This window comes from Bubalus bubalis, chromosome 2 (assembly GCF_019923935.1).
Source record: "Bubalus bubalis isolate 160015118507 breed Murrah chromosome 2, NDDB_SH_1, whole genome shotgun sequence".
Taxonomy (NCBI): domain Eukaryota; kingdom Metazoa; phylum Chordata; class Mammalia; order Artiodactyla; family Bovidae; genus Bubalus; species Bubalus bubalis.
This window is the reverse complement of record NC_059158.1, coordinates 2,989,287-3,011,101: the sequence shown is the minus strand read 5'-3', so window position 1 is coordinate 3,011,101 and position 21,815 is coordinate 2,989,287. Positions and strand designations below refer to the sequence as shown.

At 47.8% G+C, this 21,815-nt stretch overlaps 1 protein-coding gene across 1 annotated transcript in view; it reads right to left on the bottom strand.

The window, feature by feature from the left end:
- Positions 1-21,815, bottom strand: part of FARS2 (phenylalanyl-tRNA synthetase 2, mitochondrial) — a 230,832-nt gene that overhangs the window by 136,317 nt on the left and 72,700 nt on the right. The window contains exons 5-6 of the mRNA XM_045162344.1: positions 15,137-15,296; positions 5,608-5,739 (exon numbers count right to left, since the gene is read on the bottom strand). Of these exons, the coding sequence (XP_045018279.1) occupies positions 5,608-5,739; positions 15,137-15,296 (292 nt within the window). The remainder of the gene's footprint in view (positions 1-5,607; positions 5,740-15,136; positions 15,297-21,815) is intronic.

Genomic DNA, 21,815 nt, shown 5'->3' with positions numbered 1-21,815 from the left:
GACAAAGTATCTGAATGAAGTCTTTCAGTAAAGGGTAACTTTAAGGAAAATATTATTTTTAATTAGGGAGACTTGAGCACGTCATGGCTAAGAGTAAAGAACGAAGAGAGGAAGAACAGAGTCGGACTCACACGTCCTGATTTCAAAAGTTACTACAAAGCTAAAGGGATCAAAACAGTGTGGACCTCGGACTTCCCCGGTGGTCTAGTGGCTGAGAATCCACCTGCCGATGCAGGAGACACGGGTTTGATCCCTGGTCCAGGAAGATCCCACGTGCTGCAGGGCAACTAAGTCCGTGAGCGACTCCTGAGCACGTGCTCTGCAGCCTCTGCTCGGCAGCAAGAGAAGCCTGCACGCGGTACCTAGAGAGTAGCCCTGCTCTCCAGCTAGAGAAAGCCTGCCCACAACAACAAAGACCCAGTACAGGCAAAAATAAATAAACAATAACAGTAAGGACATGAGGATGGGAACACAGGCCAACGGAACAGAGCTGACAGTCCAGAGATACACGCAAACGTCTATGGTCAGCTGACTCTAGACAGCGGGGCGGAGACCCCTCAGTGAGCGGTGCTGTACGTTAGACCCCCACTGGCCTACCCGATGGACACAGCTCCCTCCTCACACACCCCAGCACCCCCATGAACGGCACGTGAGTTCATGCTCTGATGACACAGTCTCAGCTTCCCGACCTCAGGCTGAGTTTCACCGGGAGAGGTCACCTCTCACCATTTTCCATGTCTTCCTGCTTGTCTGTTGCAGAGCCTCACGCAGACAAGGTGTCAATTACAGGAGTGGCACGTCTGCTCACGTCTGACACAGGGGTGCGCGGTCTTGGTCTGTGCCACCTGGGAGCTCACCAACTTAGATCTGTAACACTGCGTGATACAACCGTGTGCGGAGCTTAGAGACTGTCTACCAGAGACAGGGACAGACTGAAAACAGGGTCACACTTAGACAGAGAGAGAAGCATCAGGCGTGTCAACTGCGCATCCAGGCAAAGATCAAGGACATGACCCCTTGCGAGCAGGAAGCTTACTTATGCTGGGATGCTCCTGTCACACTGCAGAGCAGCCCAAAGTGACCGGAGGTTACCTTCTACCCTGCGTGTAACCAGGACGAGGGCTTGGCACCACCTTCCCCAGCTCTGCCCACGGCACCTCTGTTACAAACACGCCACGTGGCACTCTGACCATTTATGTCTGTGTCTGGCTGGGCTGCACTGTTTTCAACGGCCAGGAGAATGCTTTTTTGCTCTTCTACAGCCGTAGAAGAAATTCAAGAAATACCTGACAAACAAATGGACAAAAGAATGACTTTAAAACTAGAAAACGTTTATGTGCATATTTATAAGGTATTTTTCCCCAAAAGTCAAGTTTTAAATTTTAATGAAGAGGTAAAGAAAGTGGTTCCGTTTTTTTAAAAAAGTTACTTCCTGGGACGGAGCCTCTTCTCCTCCCTGGCCTGTGTACGGTCTTCTCAATCTCTCAATAAACAGTGAATTCCTCCCAGGCACGATGACAGCCACAGTCACCCAGTGATGTTTTCGTGCTCCCGATCCCTGTAGTACCTGGAAAGACGGCGGCCTGAGTCAGCCCACAGGGAGGTACGTGTGCAGTATCTGGACGCATGACTCACTGCTGTCTTCAAAGCATCTCCTCAAGGGAAAAACAACGAAGTCATCAGGACAGCAGTCGCTGCCCACATCACAATTACCAGATCTCAGCGATCGGAAAGCAACAGTGAAGGCGCCGTAACTTAAGGGAGAAGAAATAAAATTCTCTCAGCTATCCGGAAGAGCCTAATCTTACTCTGTGCGCAAACACACACATACGCCACAGTCAACTTAAATGTGTCATGAAGTGTTTTCACTGCCTGTTCAAATTAGCAGTCTAATCTATGCATTTAATTAAATGCACTTGGTCACAGAGATAACCCGCACGGGCGCAGGGCCCCTCTGCAAGGGTAATAAATAACCAGAGGACAAACAGAGCTTTGTTTGCTGTTGCTCTGGTTGGTGCCAGCTCTTCATTCTATGTTCAGCAGAATCATTTATTTGAAAGGACTTCTAGCCACTTCAAAATCATGTCATTTACTACTCAGGCAGCAGATATAGTAACTGACTATTGTCAGCAAGATCTGGGCAAGGGGTGCTGCCAGCCATTCGATGCTGATCACCTTTCGGAGGCTCCAGAAGAGGGAGAGTGACAGCATCCACCCCGAGCTTTGCTGGCAGGGTCACACGGAAGCAAGCCTCCAGGGCATCTCGGGAGCTACTGGCACCTGCTGGTGTCACTGCCCCCTCAACCTCCTTGGTCACCACGTATTTCAGCATTCAGCAGCACCTCAAGGAAAGCTATGGCCAACCGAGACAGCATATTAAAAAGCAGGGGCATCACTTTGTCAACAAAGGTCCATCTAGTCAAGGCTATGGTTTTTCCAGTAGTCACGTATGGATGTAAGAGTTGGACTATAAAGAAAGCTGAGCACTGAAGAATTGATGCTTTTGAACTGTGGTGTTGGAGAAGACTCTTGAGAGTCCCTTGGACTGCAAGGAGATCCAACCAGTCCATTCTAAAGGAAATCAACCCTGAATATTCATTGGAAGGACTGATGCTGAAGCTGAAGCTTCAATACTTGGGCCACCTGATGCGAAGAGCTGACTCATTGGAAAAGACCCTGATGCTGGGAAAGATTGAAGGCGGGAGAAGAAGGGGACGACAGAGGATGAGATAGTTGGATGGCATCACCGACTCAATGGACATGAGTTTGAGCAAGCTCCGGGAGATAATGGACAGGGAAGCCTGGCGTGCTGCAGTCCATGGGGTTGCAAAGAGTCAGACAAGGTTTAGTGACTGAAGAACAACTGTAAGAACCGTAAAGATGGAGCCTATAACGACTGATTTTAGCACTGGTTGGAGCTTCTATTTTTAAAAGCTGGGGGGGCAGGGGTGGGGTGGGAAATGCCAGAGAAAAGACAGCAAGAATGGCCAAGTGAGCGGAGGCAGTGTGACCAGAGCCCGCCAGCCCCGGGCCGCGTCGGAAGACAAAGCTGGCGGTACCTGCACGCGCCATCCGTGGCTAGTGACCGCCTGGCGCACAGTGTGAGGATTGCGTCTACAGACGCCGTCCGTGGCTAGTGACCGCCTGGCGCACAGTGTGAGGATTGCGTCTACAGACGTCAAAACACAAGCCCGTCGGACAGCACGGAGCAGAACTGTCATAATAACTTCAAGTTCAAGCAGAAAAGCCCACACAGAATTTCTTTTATACAAGCATCTCTTCTTCCTTCTCTTTCGTCTCTCTCTCTCGCAAGGTATTTAAATTTTATGTGTACATTTCCCAACGACCGAAAGCACCCCCACCACCCTGTGACTCTATCAGACACATTTGCATCTCAGGTGTCTTCTTTTATTTTTCTACTTTGCCATTTCCTCCAAGAATTACCTGATAGGGTAGTTCTAATTGTAGAACAGCAGTGTCATTAATGTACAATAACGACTTGGAAACCTGTTTCAGAGACGATATTCAGCCAATGACTGTGTGAATAAGCCTCATAAAAACCTATCAAGGATACTGGCAATGCTCAAGGAAGTGACAACTGATTCAGGAAGTGACAACCGATCCGTAACTAACCCTCCCTGCTTTGTGTTCTGAATGCTGGCCCCTGACACCAGGTGCCCCTGGGAGGAAGCCTAGGATCCAGGAAATCTTTTGTCTAAAAAACAAAGCAAAACAGACAATGGCACCTTTTTTTTTTTGAAGTTAGCTCCGACTCAAGAAGAGATCACAGCTCACAGATTTGCTCCCAGTGTTTTGTGCTTTCTATTAAGATGCGTATCTTTCCTTCTCGTGTTTCTTACTACTTTCAATCTTCTTTCTCCCTCTAAAGTTATTCACTCCATCTAGTATCATGGATACGAAGATCACAGAGGAAATCTAGTTCTGCCTGACCAGAAACTGTCTCTATGACATGCTGGACAGCCTCTGTTTAAACATTTCTAACTAACGGGGCTCTCTGTTAATAAGTGGCTCTTACCATTTGGGGAAAAAAAAAAAAACACCTGTTTAATAATATCAGACATGCACTTCTACTGGCTACGTGCTAGAGCCTGTGCTCATCTCGCCTCCACAAACCGTCAGAAGGAAACTTAGGAGGGAGGCATCTCTGTGCTCATTTTAACTGTGAAAACCGGAGACTGGCGGGGTTAGACAACGCGCTGAGGAAGACACAGCCTTGGCGGACAGCACTCCTGCGCTTCAGACACTCGGCCCCGCCTCCCACGTTCACTCACAGGCCCTCCTCGGCCACCTCTCTGCTCCCTCGTCTCCAGGAAAGACCTTCAACGTTGGAGAACCATCCAAGAAGGGTGTGGCCCAGAGCTGGGCTCTCCCGTGAGCTTTGCCTGGCCGAGTGGAGAGGAACCCCGCAGCTGGCTGGGTCTGATCCCAGGGCGGGCCCCACAGCCCAGGCCAGGCAGCGCCGACTCCCCGTCTCCTGTCTCCCTCCAGCCTCATTCTCTCACCCCTGGACCTTAACACAGGGTCCATCCTCAGCTCTGAGTCCCCAAGAGGGCCCGCTCCCCTCCGGTCTGCTGTGGCAGGAAGCCGGTGACCAGCCTGAGCCCGAGCCGCCTCACTCCCTGGCCACAGAGGGCATGTCCTTCTACGTGGGGAGGGGGCTTGGGGGGCGGTGGAGGCTGTCAGCATCAGCCCCCTTCCTCCTCCTCCTGCCCATGCAGGGACCCTCCTACCCTGGTGCCCAATCCTAGCCAACTTCCCTTGGAGGATTCCCAATGTGATAAAACATTTTTAAACTTAAATTCTGACAGTGACTTAAAAAAAACAATTCACAGCTCTGAAATTAAGTTTAGAAATAATTTTTTTTTGGTGGGGGGTGGTGGGGGCGGGGGTTGGACCTTGTGGCTTTGTAGGATCCTAGTTCCCTGACCTGAGGCTCTTGGCAGTGAGAGCAAGTCCTAACCATGGACCCCTGGAGGATTCCTAGAAATAATCATTTTCATGAAACAATGGTCCTACAGAGAAGAGCTAAAGAGTCCAGGGAGAATTTCATCAGAGCCCCCATTTTCCACTCCCCCCACATTGGGTGGTCCAGCCAACAGTGAGGGTCGAGGACAAACCAGCAAACAATATGGGCCTACGTGTCTTACACTGTGCTCTCAGCGCTTACAAAACACCTGCTGGACCGGGGGCACAGTTCCAAACGCAGCGGGAACCAAAAAAGGGACGACAGGCTGGCGTTGTTCCTAAATAGTCTGGAAGACAGACAGCTCTCGTGGGACATGCCTCAAAGGCTTGTGGGCGATCCCGAAGCAGCCGATCAACAAACATGACATCGTAAGCGCAAACCCACACCCGGTGCTGACAAGGAAGAGCTCCCAGAGCAGGAAGCCCCCGCAAAACCAGGCGAGAGAGACGGTGCTCTCCCAGGGGCAGCGCAATAAAGTCCGGACGGCGATGCAAGCACGGAGGCCGGGCGGCAAGCCCTGCAGGAGGGTGTAGATATGGACGCAGGCAGCACGCACGTGGGGCTCCCTGGGAAGAGGGCGTCTCAGGAGAGCTGTGCCCACACGCAGGGTCCTCCCGTACCTGAGTTTACCAGCTGCTGCTCCATCACCCCGCAGCCCAGAACCTCCAGCCATTCCCCGTGGAAGTTGATCTCCATCTCGAAGGAGGGATGAGTGAAAGGGAAGTAGCAGTCCACCCATCTGACGTCCAGTCCTGCAAAGACACGGGAGAAAAACAGACACGGAGAGTTACAGGCAGTCTTGCCTTTGCCGTGATCAAATCTGCTAATGGCAGATTGGCTGATGACACCAAAAGACTATTTTCTCAGTAAAATAAATAGCAAATAAATAAATTTGCAACACTTTAGGGGGAGGCAATAAATCTTAAAACTTGTGGAAAACTGAGCACATCTTATCCAATATGAGAAACGCTTTGTGTAGTTCCAGGACCCTCTGAAACTCAATCAATCACCCGTCAACCCTGTGGCCACCTGGCAGAGGAGAGAATTTAAGTCAAGGAAAGGGGGCTTCCCAGGTGGGCTAGCAGTAAAGAACTCGCCTGCCAATGCAGGAGACACAAGGCATGCATGAGATGCAAGTTTGATCCCTGGGTTGGGAAGATCCCCTGGAGGAGGAAATGGCAACCCGCTCCGGTATTCTGCCTAGAGAGTCCCATGGACAGAGGAGCCTGGCGGCCTACAGACCACAGGGTCGCAAACAGTCGGACACGACTGAAGCAACTTACCACGCACACACGGGAAAGCAGGTCTTTCTGCTAGCTTCTATAAAAGCAAACGACATCTAAATCAGACCCACAGCCCTCTAAGCTGCATCTGTACCACGTGTGGACAGGCCTTTTTTCACATTTCTCAATATTGCTCTGCTCTAATAGCTTTCTTAAAAAAAATTTTTTGAGTAAGTAATATATTCACAGGGTTCAAAATTGAAACACTGAAAAAAGAATACATTTTCCTGTATAAACAGGCCATGAGTGAAAAACATTCTAAGTTTGCGAGGTGACTGGAGTTAAGTAAACTTACCGTGGCAATCCTTTTGAATATATACCTATATCCAGTCATTCCATCCTATACTAACACAATGTTCTGTGTCAGTTACATCAATCAAATGGAAATAAAAATAAGGCATTGTTTACAAGCTGCACCGGCATACCGGTTCCTGGCTCCTCCGCCCCTTGAATCCCACTGGGTAAACTTTCAGGGTTTCCTTTTTATTAACAGACATGAGCAAACACACGCGTGCACCTCTCATTCCCCTCCTCTACACAGAAACACCACGTCATCCCACACCACGCCGCTCTCATGCAGTGCCACGGAGGCCCACCCCCCACCCTCCGTGTCTGGCCCCAGAGATGTGGGTGGGTCCCCCGTGCGCAGAGAGAGCGACCACAGACGCGCGACCAAATCCAGCTCCACCACCTCAAGCCGAGGGGCCTCAGGCACGTTCCTTCAGTTCTCCCTGCCTCGGTCTTGGTCAAAATAAGAACAACATTCATCTCGCAGTGCTTTGGTGACAATTTATTAAAAGTGTGTAAAAACTTAAACACTCAATGGGTGATTTTCGACAGGCATGCATTGCAAATCAGACCACGATCTAAACTCTCTCTTGGGTTTTCATAAAAATATGAAGAAAAAGAAACATTCCTAAAGCGCACGCTAAGGTCACTGACGTCCATCGTTTGTTTACTACAGCGCTGCTACACGAGATGGTTCACGGGCCTCCTTCAATCCAGCCTTTACGCTGAGGACAGGCGGCCGTGAACACAGCACGATCATCACCCCTGCTCCCGTCTCACAGATGCAGGACCGTGCCGGCTTACACCTTTCCTCGACATTTACAGTTAAAAAAACACCGAGATGCGATCTGCACCAGACAGCGGGCGGCACGGCCCTCCGCTGCCCTCCCCTGGGCAGACCATGGAGACGGACCCCGCTCGGCTTCCAGGCCAAGCACCACCAGCCAAGAGCGCACCGTCAGCCTCCTGCTCCCCACGCACCACGACAGGCATGATAGAACAGAGAAAACCGCTCAGGCCAGGCTGTGATCAAAGACGAGAGAAATACTTCCTCCGGCCAGACACAGGCTGGAAAAGCAAAGGGGCAGAGAGGGCAAAGCTCCGCGTTGCTGGGCTTGGGGTCCACAATCGGGAGAACCGCCAGGAGCTCGCCACCTGCAGGAACACGCGCTGCTGGCTTGGGATACGAGCAAGGCCAGAGGCCTGCGGTCAGGTGGTCAGGTGCTGGGACAGCAGAGGCTCCCTGCTGGCGAGGGAGGGGGACGGAGGCCGCCACCAGCACGCCTGGGGCTGCGGCTCTGAGGAGCTATAGGCCTGGAGAGAGCCGAGCCCCGGGTGCGAGACCTGCCGCGTCCCCATCAGGGCTGTGTGAGTGCACCCGACAGGCCCCCAGACCTCTCCTGGACTGAAGGTCTGGAGAGCTTGGGGCCCTGGGGCCAGCGTGCAGCCCCTGAGAACTGGGGAGCAGGGCAGTGAGGCGGAAGGGGGCGCCAGGCTGGGGCCCAAAGGCTGGGCCTTCAGGTTCCGGCCACAGCTAGCCTTTGGGTGCGGACAGCGCTGGGAAGGGCATGCCCACGGCGGGGAGTCACTGCTGCGGCTGCTCTGAGACAGACACGGCTCGCCCACAGCTAGGTCCCGGGGCAGGCGGCGGGGAGCGCGCCTCACGGACAACGCCGAGCCTGCTCCACTCCGAAACAGAGACGTGACTCGCCCCCAGCAACGCATCTAGCCAGCAGCAGAGGATCACAGGGGATCATCTTCTTCAGATGCACTCGTCTAAACTGTGCTGGGAGGCCCGTGCTTCCTACAGGGAAATGTCAGCCTTCAGCAGGGAGACGGGCTGGAAGCCCGGAAGGACAGAACGTGAGACCACAATGTGAGGAGTCCTCCACCCGACCTGAGCTGCTCTTAAAGAAACCATCTGCTACAGACGGCACAAGATGGAGGGAAACAATTTAGCAAAGTTTAAAAAATGTCAGGAATTCCATGAGCATAAAAGCTGTCTGCAGGTTATTTTCTCTCTTTCCAACTCTAAACGGATAACCTCTCTTATAACAGCCTTAGGATGCTGGTGCAATCGAAATGTTAGCAGAAAATAATCAACTGCTTTGGCGAGTGCGGGAAAAAAAACAACCCTGAAACTAAAGCAGCTGTAATAACAACAAATTGCCACAAGGAAATAGTGTGTTGTAATTTTTAATTTTGCTTTTCAAGAACAAAGGAATACAACATAATAATTTAAAACAGTAAAAAACTTGGACCATAAAAACAAATGAAAAAAAGAGTTGCTGAATAATTCTGAGGCCTGCCCAGGCAGTTCCTGTTCATTAGCTGATTAAAGAAGGACTGAATTTGAAGTTTCTAAGTGATCTTTGGTACCTGAATATGCTGTCATGGGCAGGACTTTATCCAGAGCAGCTACAGGGGAGTCAGAGCTACAAAGTCATGGGCAACACCCAGGAGGAGGCCCCATTTTTTTTTTTTAACATCATGGCTTTTGGAAACATCAGTGTCAGAAATAATATTGAAATGACGTCTTTCTCTCCTTTCAAAAGAGCTAACATCTAACACAGGTTCAGAAGTCAAAATTAGGGGACTCAAGTGAAAGTGTCAATCACTCAGTCGTGTCCGACTCTTTGCAACCCCGTGGACTGTAGCCCACCAGGCTGCTCTGTCCATGGGATTTCCCAAGCAAGAATACTGGAGGGGGTAGCTACTCCCTTCTCCAGGGGATCCTCCCAACTTGGACCTCCTGCATTGCAAGCATATTCTTGACCATCTGAGAGGCTCAAACCAGGCCTCAGGTTACTCCTGAGCCGTGTGGTTACTTGGTACTCCGTTGCTCCGAGTCCAGGTTCCCAAACCTTAAAACCGTAGATTAGTCACACCTACGTCACAGATGCAGGTCAGAACAAAGAAAGTCCTTGTGAGAGCTTAATGCAGCATCTGACACTGTTAACTACTATCTCTTCCTGTAATCATCACTACTACGGCTGTACTCTATTACTCTAAACCAGGGGCCCAACCTCCAGGTGAGGATCGGTACCTCCCGTCAGATGAGTGGCGGCACCAGATTAGAAATAAAGAGCACAACAGATGTGATGCGCTTGAATCATCCCCAAACCACCCCCCGCCCCTGCCCAGTCCGTGGAAAAACTGTCTTCCACAAAACGCGTCCCCAGTACCAAAAAGGCTGGGGACTGCAGCTCTAAAAGACGTTCAGGCGGCTTGTACCCAGACGGTTTACTGAGACGTTTCTCAGCAACTAGCACCCCTACCCCAAATAAAACAACTAAATGACCCCCTGAAACGCGTGAAGTCAGAGCGTGGCATCCCTTCAGCCAGGTCCCAGGGAGCTGCGAACACTCACCCCCTGAGCGCCGTGAGGGCACACAGCCCGCCCCCTGTAACACAGCCCCTCACCCTTCAAGTTCACAGCGTGAGCCTGGCGGGGGCACCTCCCCTCCCCCGAGAAGCATCTCAGCGGATGATACAAACGCCCCAACACCCCTTCAGCGATACCCCGCAAAGGTGCACCAGGCTGGGTGAGGCTGGGCAGATGAGGCGTGCGGGAGGATTTTTGGGGTGTTCAGCAACTGTGTGAATGGGGTTAAGGATGATCGCATGGCTGGAAGGAAAGAAAAAATAAAAGGCTGCCAAGGAAAGAAAAAATAAAAGGCTTTTTCACAGACCAACTTCAGTGCCAGGGACAAGAAGTACTCTCTGAGCAGGTGGATACTTTACTTTATTGCCACTCTACTATTCTGCTGACTCTGGTCTCAAAACAAAAAAGTAAGTGTGGAGATTTATGAAATAGTAACTCCGATCTGTACTGAAATCTAAAACCTAAAAGTCTAAGCCGGTAGCATTTTAAAAATAAAGCAAATGCTTGCCTGAAATAGAGATGCCACAACTTCATTGCTGTTTCAAAACTTGAGATTCTTAATTCTTGGCCATGGGCATAAGAGGTGTATGAGAAAACTCAAACACCGCGGGAATGGTTTTCTATAAGGAAAACAGATACCTGGACACTTTCACCTCAATGCTCAGTTTTGAAAGCTATTCACATATAAATGTAAAGAATAATGAGACAAAGAAAAGTTCAAGACTACGTTCAGAGGCATGCATGTCCTCAGGGCCCCTGGGAACATCTTTACAACATATACAAGGTCGAGCGGCATGCATGCCTGTTTAATTGCCTGCTGGAGCCCAGAACGAGTTTGAGGGCACCATCAATGCCAGCCTGAACTGCTGTGCTGTCGCCTGGCACAAGTTTACACCTCATCTTACCAGGCAGAACAAAGACAGCCAACGAAACTACTGTTCTTTGATTGTATGGCCCCATTAATTGCCTTCATTTTCCTGCCCTTCCTTATTCCTTTTTTTCATATTTACACATGCATTTAATATCTTCTTAAAGGGCCCTGTTCACATATGTTATCTCACTTTATTCTCAAGGGAAACAGTACTATTTATTATCTTAGTATTTAAAAATACTAAGACCTAAAGCACTAAATGACCAGTTCAAGATTTCAGAGCAAGTGGAGGAAAGAGAACTTAAATGTAATATCTCTGGTTCTATGCGGCCATCTCCAAGTGGCCATATTTTCCTTCTTTTCAATCCTTCACATGGTCCAGCTCCATGCTCTCTCTCAGTGACTAAGGCAGCTCAGACGTCCCCCACCGGGAGCTCTCCTGGCCGGATCCCGGAGGAGGCGCCCTTCCTACGCGCTCCCTTGACACTCGGGCCTCCCCAGGAGAGGACTTCACTCTCAGCTGCTCAAAGACTGGGACTGTGTCTCATGTACCCAGTAGTGGGACGCCCGCAGCATGGTGAAAATCCAGCCAAGTGAAACCCACCGGAGGGAGTTCAGAGGAGCTCAGGAGAGGCGGCTCCCCAGAGTTCAGCACAGACTCCAGGACAGTTCCTGGCTGGAGGACACCGGAGGTGAAATCACAGGTAAGTGAGAATTACCCAGGTGGAGGGGCCAGGAGAGTAAGCAAGGGGAGGGGGGCAAAAGGAATGAAAAATAATAAAGAAATAGGAGAAACACGAATGCTAGCTGTGAGAGAAAGGAAGCTATCCGCCAGTTCAGAACCACTCGGTTATCCGTGTAACTGCAAGGCAGCTTCTAAACCGCACAAGGGGTTTCCTTGATGGCTCAGCGGTCAAGAATCCGAATTCACCTGCCAAGTACAGGAGACATGGGTCCAATCCCTGGGTTGGATTGAGAAGATCCCCTGGAGAAGGAAATGGCAACCCACTCCAGTATTCTTGCCTGGAGAATTGCATGGACAGAGGAGCCTGGTGGGGGCCCATGGGGTCAGAAAAGAGTTAGACACAACTTAGCAACTAACAACAACAACAAATCTCACAAATGGGGGATCATGTGATGATAGAAATGCGTAGCAAGACATAAATCAGGAGGGCTTAAAATCAATTTTCTTCATAGGTTGACAACAGAAAAATTGAGATGATCCTGAATTTTTTTGTAAAGCAATTTGAGACAGGCTACTATCTCCCTAAAATGTTAGAACTGTTGCTCTTCAGTCGCTCAGCTGTGTCTGACTCTTTGCGACCCCACGCACTGCATGCAGCACACCAGGCCTCTCTGTCCTTCACCATCTCCCGGAGCTTGCTCAAACTCATGTCCATCGAGTCAGTGATGCCATCCAACCATCTCATGCTCTGTCCTCCCCTTCTCCTCCTGCCTTCAATCTTTCCCAGAATCAGGGTCTTTTCCAGTGAGTCAGTTCTTCGCATCAGGTGGCCAGAGTATTGGAGCTTCAGCTTCACATCAGTCCTTGCAATTCAGGGCTGATTTCCCTTAGGATGGACTGGTTGTATCTCCTTGTATTCAAGGAGATGTTAGAATTCCTTTACCATTGCTTGCCTTGAAAATGCCCTGAATAGCACAATCCATCTCCCTATATTATTCCAGTGTTCACTGGATTACATTACTGCTAAAAATATCACAATTCCTATCTTTTATCACGAAAGTAAAGAGAAGCTGGCTATAAAAAGATTTCTGCATCAGCAATCTCTATCTGAAACCTGCCTCACAATTACATTATACCATTTTAACACGAAATATTCCAAACAAAGAGACAGAAGGAGAAAACAGCAAACATCTACACACTCGCTATTCAGTTTTATCAAATCATCACATTTTGTCATATGTAACTGCATTTCTGTTTTATTTTAGTAGAACCCTATGAACATACTTGAAAGCCCGGTTTGGACCTTCTCTGTAGTACCGCTCTCTGCTCCTAGAAAAAGACAGTAGCATGAAACTGATGTACTTTTTAAAAAAAAGTATGTATACACACAATATATGGGGTTCCTAGTGGTTTCTTAACTAGAATATGAACAGTCAAGATATCTGAAGAAACCTCGCTTAATAAATCATAATCAGACTCTTTTTAACAGCATATTTGAGCTCCCACGTAAGTAGGGAAATCTAGAGGTAGGGAAAGTGAGGGGCACAGGAGGAGCAAGAGAGTGGCCAAGCTCCCAGGGGGACAGTGCTGCAGATGCCTGATAAGGCCCAGGCTGCGTGCTGTAGACCATGTTTATATCTATGTCGATACTCACAGCTGCTGGGTTTTCAGCTTTCTCACACATGAAGAGCGACTAAGGGCGGCTCAGGTAGCTTTCATGTGCTTCTCCTGATTACTAATGAGAGTGAGCATCTCTTCACACATTCAAGAGTCATTCTACTAATAACCACGTCACCTGTTGCCTTCATGATCACCAGTTTCTCTCACAGGTTGATTTTTCCTTGTTCATTTGGAAGACTTACTTATGTAACCGAATGTTTATTTGACAAATCACTCCTGTCCTATCAGAATAGCTAAACTTTCAGCGCCTGGCCACCTCGGAGCACAAGCAGTTTCCATGTGCTACTGGACAGCTTAGTGGCTTCTTAGAAAGTGAAAATTCACCTCAAATGATCCAACCATGGTACTCCTGGGCACTTAACAAAAAGAAATGAACGCATTAGTCCAGACAAAGATGTGTAGGTGAATATGCACAGATTCACCTGTAACAGCAAAAGACTAGAGACAAGCCAAATGTCTCTCAGTGGATGGACAGGTAACGCCAGGAACACTGGATCAATCTGCAAATAATCGCGCTACGTGAAGTGTGCCGGCAGGAGGGGCGGGAGAACACGCAGCACAGGCCTCACCCGTGTAAACCTAGAAACAAACTAACCACAGTGGCAAAACGCAGGTCACCGGCTGCCCGGGGTGAGGAGACACAGGACACGCGAGAAGGCGCGTCTACGAGGCACCAGAGGAGGCCTGGGGGACGGACCCACTGATCAGCTTGATGCCACAGTGGTCTCACGGGTGTGCATAAATGTCGAGACTCATAAAACTGTGTAAATGTGTTGTTTGTTGCATATAAACTTAGCCGATTATACACTCTAGATATATATATAGTTCACTTTTTGTCAATCACACTTCGATAAAGATCCTGTTCTTTTAAAAAGCTCACAAGAGTACGAGAATAAAAGACGACCCTAACCACGCAAGCCTCCTGTTTTCTAAACATTTTAAATGCAGATCCCAGGGGTCTCCCCGGTGCTCAGTGGTGACGAGTCGCCGGCCTCTGTAGGACACATGGGTTCGAGCCCTGATCTGGAAAGATGCCACCTGCCACGGGAGCAACGGAGCCCGTGAGCCCCAACTACCGAGCCCACGGGCTGCAGCCAACTACTGAGCCCTGAGCCCGAGAGCCTGCGCTGCACAGCCGGAGGGGTCACGGTGGCGAGAAGCCAGCTGCTGAGCCCTGAGCCCGAGAGCCTGCGCGCCACAGCTGGAGAGGTCACAGCGGCGAGAAGCCAGCCTGCACTGGCAGCAGAGGGGCCGCCGCTCGCCGCAACTAGAGAAGGCCCGGCAGCAACAAAGACCCGGCAGAGCCGACAGCAAACTAACGAATGAACAAAATCCTTAAAAAAATTAGGCCGTAATTAAGGAACAATCTCCCCTTTTCTTTACGTCTTTATACAAACAGACAAAAATATTATCTCAAGTAAATCAGACAGAGTTGGAGGGGAAACGGAAACGTTACAATTTCTCAGAGAAAGAGTGAAAGGCAAGTGATTAAAGTGAGAATCCACATCTTAAACACACTGTTCTCCCTCCAAGCAACTGTGGGCATTTCGCTGCTGACAGTGATGATCAGTACGTCCGTGAAAACCTTCCGCTGCGCTCGCTCACACAGCTGAGAATCCTGCCCCATCGATCAAGGCTGACCAATGATAATACATTAATATTCCGACATTAATCAGCCTGTTCACTTCCTCTCCATTGATGAGACTGATCTCAATTCATTACCATTCTTATCAAAAGCTGTAATCATTTTTCTTTCTCCAGCTAATTCCATTTTCATATCCTCCTGCTCCTCACATGGAATGAACCAGGAAATCCATAAGCTCTATCTCACTAAGGACTGAAACCATTAACTACAACTTAGACCAAAAACTCTAGACACAAGTAGGCTTAATGATTTCAGGAAGATGATAACTGTTGAATATTTAAGCCCCCAAAGACAAAGGCATTTAGTACCTACCGTCTCCAAAGATATGTGTCATAAGCCGGGTAAGTGTTTGCTTAAGGTCAAACTCGACGAGCTTCGTGGCCTCCAGTGTATGTGTCTCTTGTTTATGGGCAGAGCGGGAACTCTGTTCAAAAAGCTGCAGGTTTTCTCCATCTTTTATGCCAGCAAATAACTGTAAACCAAGAGGAATAATGCAAATAAATTAAAACAGTGTCTTCACCAGTCTATATCAAAAACCACAATGTGGAAATGAAACTCAGTAAGTCTTATTATCTTTATTTTTTTTTTTTATTAAAATCAACTTTATTTTTTTGGGCTCCAATATCACTGCAGATGGTGACTGCAGCCATGAAATTAAAGACGCTTACTCCTTGGAAGAAAAGTTATGACCAACCTAGATAGCATATTCAAAAGCAGAGACATTACTTTGCCAACAAAGGTCCGTCTAGTCAAGGCCATGGTTTTTCCAGTGATCATGTATGGATGTGAGAGTTGGACTGTGAAGAAGGCTGAGCGCCGAAGAATTGATGCTTTTGAACTGTGGTGTTGGAGAAGACTCTTGAGAGTCCCTTGGCTTGCAAGGAGATCCAACCAGTCCATTCTGAAGGAGATCAGCCCTGGGATTTCTTTGAAAGGAATGATGCTAAAGCTGAAACTCCAGTACTTTGGCCACCTCATGCGAAGAGTTGACTCATTGGAAAAGACTCTGATGCTGGGAGGGATTGGGGGCAGGAGGAGAAGGGGACGACAGAGGATGAGATGGCTGGATGGCATCACTGCCTCGATGGACGTTGAGTCTGAGTGAACTCCAGGAGTTGGTGATGGACAGGGAGGCCTGGCGTGCTGTGATTCATGGGGTCTCGAAGAGCTGGACACGACTGAGCAACTGAACTGAACTGAACCGAAGTCTTCTCATCCGTGAACATACTGAAATTGACATTCATTTGGTATCAGCGTTGAACAAGGGCCTGTGCCACATGTAATGGACAGTCTTTAGGAAATTAAAGACACCATTCTGATCGTGCTGATCACCTCTTTTCCTTTTGCACCAACTTATTCACATGCCATTTCCTTACAAGACACAGGACCCTCCGTGCCACTGGAAATACCAGCAAACTGGGTTTTCACCGTCCTTACAACGTGACCTGAGACCAGGTGAGAAAGGACAGTCTAGGCATGAAGTCCTGTGGAGCCTCTGAGGCCGGATGTGCCCTGCACTTGTTGCCCTGTGACCCCAAAGGCCAGGACAAGGCTGGAAACGCGTTTCTGCCATTTACTGTCCAATAAGCTACAACAAATTCAGGTTTCCCTGGTAGCTCAGCTGGTAAAGAATCCGCCTGCAATGTGGGAGACCTGGGTTCAATCCCTGCGTTGGGAAGATCCCCTGGAGAAGGGAATGGCTACCCACTCCAGTATTGTGGCCTGGAGAATTCCATGGACATGTATAGTCCATGGGGTCGCAAAGAGTCAGGACACGACTGAGAGACTTTCACTTTCAAACTCCAAAAAGTGATACAGGAGCTAAGTTTCAGGGCGTGGCTCAGAAAGTGGGGATGAAAAGAGACTTTATGATAATTAAATAAAATAATGCAGAAGCACGGAACCCCTGGCACATTGCAGTGACTAAACACACTGTCTTCACGGTCACCAGTCACTAATCACGGCTGTCACCGGTCTGAAGCTGCTTAGCCACCGTATAAAATGCTCCCATCTTCAACAACAAAGCAGGTCTTCGCCCGGGAGGGAGACGGACTCAAGAGAGAGGTGACCGAGCACAAGCTGAGGAGGGGAGAGAAGACAGGGACTAGCGAGGGGCCAGGAGACCGAAAACCAGCGCCAGATGGAGCGAGTGTCCTAATCCTAAGAGTGTCCTGGTGGATCTGATCAGAGACCACGGAAAAGAGATTCAAATGTGTGCTCAATTTGAAACCACGGTTTTCGAAAGGCATGGTTACAATGGCAGAGAAAGGGGCAAAAGAAAGTAAAAGATATTTTTTTGGCCATTAGGTAAGGAGGCATAAAAGAAACAAAGAGAAAGTCTAGGGCTTCACAAAATAAAACAAACCTAAAAAATTAGAGGCTTTATAAAACCATTCCCCACCTCCCTCTAAAACAAAAAAATTCCACTAAAGATTCTGCACTTTGCTACACTAACAGAAGAGGGCACCAGAGAGCTGAAAAACCTTCTGTAAAACCAAAAATCCACAAAAAGGAACAGAAATAATTCTAGAGAACTATAGAAAATAACCAAAAAAAAAAAAAAAATTACCACAAAAGAATTTTAAAAATTTAAAAACCATTCAAAACAGCTCAACCGATGACCCTCTTCCCCAATAAAAGAAATCCAAGAAGCAGAAGAAAAGTGTAAGATGATACTTGAAAATGAAATTAGATGTGCTCAAACAAGCATTTTGGGATATAAATAATTGCTTGATGTTTAGAACAAACATGAACAAAAAACAGAGAACTGTGAACTCAAGAGAGAAACAGAAGGAAAAGAAAATCATCTCAGAATTGAACTCTAAATTACAAGATACACAAGGAATGATTCAATGAAGACTTAGAGAGAAGACCTGAAGAAAAACAAGGAAATAACCAAGATGACAAAGAGACAAAGAAGAATCCGAGAGAAGGTAGTGGAAATGGAAGACAGGCAAAGAAGAAACAGCATTTATATAACTGGAGTCGGCAAAAGAGCAAACACAAGACCGTGGAGCAGGATAAATGTGAACCAGATGATGGTCCCTGAAGGACCAAATAGAAGACGCGTCCCAGCAGAAGCATGAGACCTCAACGATGAAAGAATCCTCAAGGTCTCCAGGCAAAGAGATCAAACGTCTTGGAAAGGCAAAGCCACCTGCCTCGCATCAGACTTCCAAAACAGCATACAAACGAGGAACAGTGAAGCCACATATTCAAACAACTCAATTTAAAAAAAAAAATACGTGGACCAAGAATTTCATATTCAGCAACGCTGGGCTTTCAGTACCAAATCCATAGTAAAAGCTTTAAACATACGAGAGCATAGGGAATTTCTTATTAATGAATTCTTTTTTCTATGTCACGACAAAATAGAAACAGTGTATCCCAAAAGAGGAAGAAGAGAGAGTGGCAGTGGAATAAACTCATTGGTTTAATGGCCGAAAACTCCATAGAAAAATGGGAGAAATACATGAACAGATAATTCACCAAAAAAAGAAAACGACCCTTAAACCTGTGAAGAGGTATTAGGACAGAGAAGTGCAAAGTAAAACAGCAATGCCACGTTGTTTTTCAGCCAATGCGTTGGCAGAGATTAAAAAGCAAGACAACATTCTTTTGGTGAGGCTTGGGAAAAGATGAACTCTCACACACTGCCGATGGAAGTGAAAACTGGGGGGACCATTCTGGAGGTAAATTTGGCAATATCCAACAAAACTGCATTTGCATTCATCTCCTGACCTCGTTCTTCTACTTCTGGCTATTTGCCCTGAATACATCTCCAGAATTAATACATACATAACGAGGTTTTCACTGTAGCATTATCTAAAATTACAAAGTACTGAAAACCAAAGAAATGTCCACACACAAAAAGAGAGAGAAAGGTTAAATAAAGTCTGGCTATCCAGACAGTACTCCAGTACTTTGGCCACCTGATGTGAAGAACTGACTCACTGGAAAAAGACCCTGATGCTGGGAAAGATTGAGGGCCAGGAGGAGAAGGGGACGACAGAGGATAAGATGGTTGGGCAGCATCACCTACTCAATGGACATGAGTTTGAGCAAGCTCTGGGAGTTCATGATGGACAGGGGAGCCTGGCGTGCTGCAGTCCATGGGGTCGCAAAGAGTCGGACATGACCGAGCAACTGAACTGACTGATCCATACTGTGGAGTACTTAAAAGACATAATATTAATTAAAATATGAAGACAATCACTCTGAAATGATATGTCGTCTATCATCAAATTCCACCCCTACTAGAACTACCAAGACCCACTATGTGGAAAAAGCAATCTTACTATGGTACTTTTCATGCAAGAAAGAAGAGAAAATAATACAATATACATGAATCTGAGAATTCCCTGGCAGTCCAGTTAGGACTCTGCACTTTCACTGCTGAGGGTCCGGGTTTGATCCCTGATTGGGGAACTAAGATCCCACAAGCCACTTGGTGTGGCCAAAGTATATTTAAATAAATATATTCTATACAAGTGAATATATTTAATATCTATATAATGAACCTGTTCATTCGCATAAAACAAAAATAAACAAACATCATTGGAATGATGAAATAGAAATGAGACTGACTCCCTGCTAGAAGGGAGAAGGCAATGGCACCCCACTCCAGTACTGTTGCCCAGAAAATCCCATGGATGGAGGAGCCTGGTGGGCTGCAGTCCATGGGGTCGCACAGAAGCGACTTAGCAGCAGCAGCCTACTAGAAAGAGGAATGGAACAGACTGCAGAATAAAAGGAACTGGGAAACAAGGCAGAGTGAAGAGGAGGTGGTGGGGAGGGGGCGGAGACAGGAGGGACCCTTTTTTAAGTAAGATTGTTTATACAGTTCTGACTTTTGGAATCACATTAATATTTTACTACTTTTTAAAAACTAATATCTACAGTGTCTGCACAAAGAAAATACTCATAACATACAATAAAGACTAAAGTTTGGAAAATTCTGAAAGAAGGAAAAGCAATAATTCATGATACCATCAGCATAATACAGCACAGGAGAAAAAAACAACAACAACAAACATGTAAACAAGTCAGCACTTTTACTTCTAGAGGAAAAGTAAACTGGAGCTGGAAGGGACATGAGAGAGCAGCCGAGCCAACCTCCAGTAAGGGAACGGACTCGGGAGAGGTGCAGACCCAGGGAAGCTGAGACACTTAGCCAAGCGATCACCACGCAGGGATGAAACCACTCACCTCACCCTTGATTCCAGGCAGCTTGAAGTGGCTGCCTTTCACTTAGCTTTCTGTTTGAGAGACATCCACTGGCAATAAAACTAAATTAGATTTCCATTAACTGCACACAATAGACTGTGCCATTTGTTTTTCCACTAGGATTTCTTCTATTTCTCTGACATTTTCTTAAGTGTCCTTTCAGAAGCCTCAGTGACCCAGAATACAAATTCCACCCCTACTAGAACTGCTTGCAGAAGCCAGGGCAGGTAGTTCACAAATGAGAAAAGAATAGGTGCCAGAAATTAATTCTAATCAGGCTTCAGAATAAAAATGGATTGCAAAAGCCAATTAAACTTGAAATTTAGAAAGCCAAAGGATTTTTGCAAAACGGCCCAGATTTTAAACATACATTTAAAACACAAATAAAAAGGCAAATGGTCAGAAGAATAGCATACATCTATGCAAAATCCGATGGGCAGCCAAGGGTAGATGGGGCTTGAATGACAGCGAAAGTCCAGGCAGTTATTTAGGGCTGCTCTGTGGTTCCCAAGGCAGCCATTTTTCTATTCAACCTTTTAAAATTATGCATTGATCACTGGTTTAATCCATACAGTCCACGTTACATATTAATGCAAACATCCCTCCGCCCCCGCCTGCCTCTCTGAATTCCTGGGCAGACACGAGGACCCTATAACTGACTTTGCTGCTGCAGCGGCGTGGACTGCTCTTGGCTAACAGTTATTGCTCGTTTACTAATTTGCTACCTTACTGCGGGCTTACCTTATTACTTGAGGGGTTCATTTAATTCTCACAATCCTGTTCCTTCCCCCATTTCTCATATAAGAAACTTGAGACTTTGAGAAGTTAACCAGCCATTGGTACACAGCAAGTGATGAAGCGTGAACTGAAACCAAACTCTGGCCCCTGATCCCACCTTCTGGGCTCCACTCTTATTCCCCTGACAGCATACACATGATCGTCAACTTGGCTTAGTGGTCAGAGGGCCTATGGTCAGACGGATGGGATGAAGGAGTGGACAGAAGGCTTGAGCAGAGAGGAGCAGTGGTGCCTGACACGGTGATGCGGCGGTGGGCACCTTCCATGAAACAGTTGACAGTTTATCCCAACTAAATCATTATTGTTGCACAAGGGCCAATCGATCCTTCAAAGAATGAAAATTAAAAGTCTGCTTTTTGAGTATCTTCCAGTGAGCACATGCTTCAGGGTGCTGGGTTATTTGAGGAGGCCGGCTCTGGAACCACGCGTGAGCTACAGCGATGCTGCCCCAGTAACAGGGAGGTGCTGGGTGGTGGAGGCCACGTGGAGGTCGAGGGCACCACCAGGCACAGGGAGGCTGGTGACCCTGTGACTCCTATCACAACACCAGTGCTTGACACGGGGTATCTCAGCCTGCCCTCCTCATCCAAGGAAGGGAGAGGAAGCAAAGGAAAAAGGGGGAGAAACGAGAAAAAGAAATGCTTGGAGAGCTTAGGCAAAGCAATAATCCTCACGCAGGCGGGAAAGAGGAAGAGACACTGCTCAAACCCAGAGGCGGTCAGGAGAAACCCTCCAGGAGGAAGAGACATGGGTTAGTCATGTTGCTCATCGTACGAAACTCTGAAGGATGATGACAGAGCATAGAATAACCAAAATAACACCCATGTGGCCGGGGGCTCTGAACACGCAAGGGCCCTCAAGGAAACCCAAGGAGGATGTGCTAGGCACGTGGGATGCCCAAGAGCACACGCTCACTGCATCTCAGCTTGACCATGGTGCCGAGGAAACCACCCCACCTCTCCTGCTG